General features: G+C 34.8%; 1 protein-coding gene across 1 annotated transcript; it reads right to left on the bottom strand.

Moving 5' to 3' along the window:
- Positions 1-2,120: 2,120 nt before the first annotated feature.
- On the bottom strand, positions 2,121-4,592 carry LOC145016044 (transcription factor MYB1-like). The gene is made up of 2 exons (XM_078974479.1): positions 4,021-4,592; positions 2,121-3,017 (listed from the first exon to the last, which is right to left on the bottom strand). Exons 1-2 carry the CDS (start codon positions 4,391-4,393, stop codon positions 2,275-2,277), a joined length of 1,116 nt encoding a protein of 371 aa, XP_078830605.1. The 5' UTR covers positions 4,394-4,592; the 3' UTR covers positions 2,121-2,274.
- Between the last annotated feature and the right edge of the window lie 221 nt (positions 4,593-4,813).

Raw genomic sequence — 4,813 nt, 5'->3', positions numbered from 1 at the left:
CTTGAATCATCGAGTATCTTTACTGTTAAATCAACACGGGATTGGATTAATAATATCACGCTTCCTATGGATAGTATGCTTACTAGGTGGAACCGTTTTGTCCCTATTAAATTTAACATTTTTATAGTGTGCTTTTGGATCGCATTCCGGTAAAAGCTAAACTGGTGGAAAGGGGGGTGGTGATAGATTCCTTATTGTGTCCTATGTGTCATAATTCTCAAGAAAGTGTGAAGCATTTGTTGTTGTAGTTTTCGGTTGTTGATCAGGTTTGGAGTCAGGTTGGGCATTGGCTTCATTTGAACCTTCCTGTGTTTTCATCTATTCGTGATGTGGTTATAAAATCTAATCCGGCCTTAATTTGTTCTTCTCTTTAGTTCCTTGCTAGAGGTTTTGTTTGCTAGATGTTAACTGGATGATGTGGTTATAAAATGCAATCCAATCCAATCTAAACCTTTCTACTTTTTATTCTTTTTAATATCAACAACTTTATATGAAACACACATATAAAAATAAATACTAAAAATCTTAAAAATAAATATTCAAAATAATAAATACTAAAAATCTTACGAGGGTAATAACGTTTTATGTTTGTCCATTTTAGGTCCTTACGTATTTTTTGTGCATATTACACAATTAAGGTTATTCTAACAATTTACAAATAGTTATTTTAACAAGAAAAAACCGGTAAAAGATATTATTTCTAAACGGTTATAACAATCTTAATGGTGTAATACACACAAAAAATACGTTAAAGACCTGATATGAACAAATGAAAAATGTTATTACCCTCCTAAGTTATTATCCCTTATTAAAATGAAAGATGTATTTTAAAAGTAAAATAAAAGGAATCTTTGTAAGTGTTCGTCATTAAAAAAAATTAAGGAATTGTTGATTTATAAATTATATAAAAACTGTTAGTTTGTTAATTTTTCAGTTTAATTACATAAAGATTCTGTGACGAATTCTACCATTAAGACTGTTCTAATTTTTTTTTTTTTTTTAGCTCTCTTTTTTCTGTTTAACTACCAAAGAATTTTTGTTTGTATAACCTTCATCATTCTTCATGTCACCATCAAAATGGATATACACTCCATAGTCCACACACATAACTCATACAAATATCATTTACCTAAAATACTTGATAGACTAGTTTAGAGAACTGATTAATACACATTATTTTTTCTTCATATATATTTTAAGATATTATATGCTTTAACTCTATAAAACAAAAATTATTATATATAAAGAAAAACTATTGTGTACGAATCACTTCCTATTAATTTATCATCTTCTTATCTGTTTAGTTAGGTTTTGATTGCTTCTATAACGACATGCTTCTATAACGACATAGTTACGTTTACTCAATACTCATCATTGTATTAATTTCGTATACAGACATTCAATTCCTAAGTAAGAGTTTCTTGACTTGGTTAAGGTTCTACAATAAATTCTCTTGTATTTAAAAGGCTTAAAAAAAAAAAAAAAAAAAAAAAAAAAAAACTTCGGATATATTATGTATGAAAGTGACTGCCTACCATTCTTAGAACCGTTCTATCAATCATTATCAAAGAATTATCTTTTAAAAAAAATCCACGGTCATAGATATATAAGAGGTTTATGATATCGTTATTCTATACCTTTCATCAACTTTACACACTATTTATCCCCCCTTCTTGTACATTGTTTATATTTAATAAACATGTCATATTTTAATAACTTAACTTTATATTGAAATATTTACCACAATCAATCACAAATTTATATATATATATATATATATATATATATATATATATATATATATATATCAATTAAATATTAATAACATCCGGCAGGATACCCATTATACATATTAACTAACCAGATCTTTTTAGTTAAAAAAATCACTTATACCAAAAATATACATGGTAAATCTCTTGTTTTTCCTCACAGCATCTAAAACCTTCTAATATAAAAACAAAAAAAATCAAAACAAGCTTTTTAAATACTTAATTACCATAAAACAACATTAATAGCGGGGTGGGACACAAGCACTTGTGAACACCAGCTAACCCTGGCCTTCTGTGTACATGACCCCATTATCACATGACACATGAACATGTTTCTTGACCCAAAAACCATTCATATAACTTATAAAATATACCCATTTATCTCAATAGTCAAACATAATTTACTCCAAAGTAAAAAAAAAAAAAATAAAATAAAATAAAAAAAAAAAAAAAAATACAACACAAGCCTACATATTCAAGAAAACAAACTTTCACTTGCACATTATTACCCCAAACTCCCAACATTTGCGGGCTGCCCGGAACCCTGCCAACTAACGGGCAGCGATGAAATCACTTCGGCCCGTAAACGGTCACCGGGCCTCGGCCCATTATCAAGCCCGCTTCTAAGCCACGCAATATTACTTATATCCGATGCCAAAGCCGCCAATTCATGGCTCGAAAATGAACCTGGTTCAGCATAATCCAAAAACTCCGGGCCCAATATTGACTTTTCAGTTTGACTTTGACTTTGACTTTGACCACTCGGGTCACAACAACCATGGCCACATTGATGAGGAACTAACCGTTCACCATACGCACCTTCGAGCAACTTACTTATACCGAAATCGCCCTTGAGTACAGTCGGCCCGTATGTTTCGGAACCGGTTTGTGAGTTGTAAACGTTGAACGCGCTTACGCGGGGTTTCGGACGGAAAAGGGTAGTTTGGTCGTTTTGGTGATTGTTTGGGTCACTTGTGATGTCGAGTCCTTCGTGTGGTTTGAAGGAATTGATGTCCCCACATGATAAGGTTTCTTCTGACGATGCTTTTGATCTTTCTAAACTTGGGTCTTCAATGGTGTTACCCGACCCGATGTTGAATTTACCGAGTTCATGACCTCGTCTTCTTAGGGTTGAATTCCAATGGTTTTTTATTGCGTTATCGGTTCTTCCTGGTAAGAGTCTTGCAATTGATGCCCATTTGTTTCCGTGAATTGCGTGAGCCGAGAGTATAATTCGGTCTTCTTCATCTGCAGGACAGCACAGGACATGACATGACAGAACAAATAAGAAATAGTACTGTGTTTGACATGCATCGGATTCAGATTGATGTCAATGGGACAAAAGTTGCAATTTATGCAGGTTTACTGGGATTGGGGATTGATGTCAATAGGACAAAAACTGCAATTTTTTTGTCCGGCTTCTCATTTAATCAACTACTTCAATTTAATCAAATAATGTCACAAATACTTTTTTTGTCTGATTTGAAAAGTATTTGAGAAAATAACTTCGCACTTGGGGAATGGAAGGAAAATAAAAGAGGGAATGAAAAGTTAAGACTTAATGGGGATAGTCTTGTTTCCATGTCTTTATCTATTAAGTTGTTCTTTCTGCATTAAGTCAAATAGAAACCTAAGTGAAGATCCAAGTGCCTAAGTCATATACGATCAATTCACCATAGAATTATGAATTACCACTAATCAAACAAGTTACAAGATTCCAATTCTTAAATAGGACTCACATTCTCCACTTGATCAATTGATTTGAGTCATACAGTTCAAACCATGAATCTTAGACATGCTTTGAAACAAATACTATACCAACATTACAACATGTTTACAAGTGATGTTGGTATTCCAATATTCCATCAAAGCTAGCATAAGTAGCCCTAGAAAGCTTGTTCAATGACTCCAATCATGTCCAATCCCCTCAAAACTCTTTATTTTGATTTCAAATCACAATAAGCACTTTAAAGTGAAGCACTGCAAAACACCCCCTTAGATACGGTGATTGTCTCCATCTCCAATATTTTGAAGAACATGAAACATGATGATTCCCATCATCTTTTCCCCTAATTTTTGTAACAATTTCAAGTCATAATGCTGAAATATTTATATGATTCAGTGTACAAAGCGCAAAATCCTAAATCAGGGAAACTGGGAATTGGAATCAACTCAGACAAGCATTGCTAATTAAACCCTCAATTGAAATCAAGCACACAAAGAGGAGGTTAAATATGATTATCGAAATTACCAGTAAAGGGTTTGCGCTTGACAGCAGGATCAAGCTGATTACACCACCTCAAACGACATGATTTCCCCGATCTGCCGGGAATTCCACGGGCAATCAAGCTCCAATTCCGCGCACCGAAATTGCTCACTAATCGACTCAGTATGGCGTCCTCTTCAGGCGACCAAGGACCCTTCACTCTATCGCCGGTCCTCTTGCCGGCACGACCACCACCGCCACTAGCACCGCTGGCCCCAAGTCCATCTCCGACAGTAACTGGGTCAGAGTCATCGGCGTCATGGTTTTCAGTGGCAGCGGTAGTGACGTCGCCGCCATCGTCTTGGGGTGCTGTGAAATCCTCAATTTTGGCGGCGCCTTGGTCTTGATCTTTGTCCATTCGCAGCGATGGTTTCAACTGCTGGAGTGTGTGACAGGGGAAGATTGACGAACAGGTGAAATGAGTTGCGAGGCAAAGTGTTTTGGGGGACGTCCCCTTTTAGTTCATGTTTCGGCGACAAAATTTATAACTAATTGGAGATTTAGAAAATATACAAATGAAATGACACGGGTCTACCATGTCTTCTAGCACAAAATCCAAACTCCGACTTTAGGTTAGTGAACTTTAAGGATGGTGATTTCTCCCAAGTTGATGACAAGTCGAATGTAATGAAACTTCTATCGATTGTGTTGAGTCCTCTTACTTCTTTAGCATTGATACTGTCACTATATATTTATGTATGTCTTTCAATGTTCGACACAACTGATGCCTCATTCGTGACCAAGAAATTGTTATTTGAAACAAGAATCATCTCGATTC

This window comes from Lactuca saligna, chromosome 9 (genome assembly GCF_052625555.1).
Source record: "Lactuca saligna cultivar CGN05327 chromosome 9, ASM5262555v1, whole genome shotgun sequence".
Lineage (NCBI taxonomy): Eukaryota > Viridiplantae > Streptophyta > Magnoliopsida > Asterales > Asteraceae > Lactuca > Lactuca saligna.
Note: the sequence above shows the minus strand (reverse complement) of the source record. Positions and strands in the feature narration are given on the sequence as shown.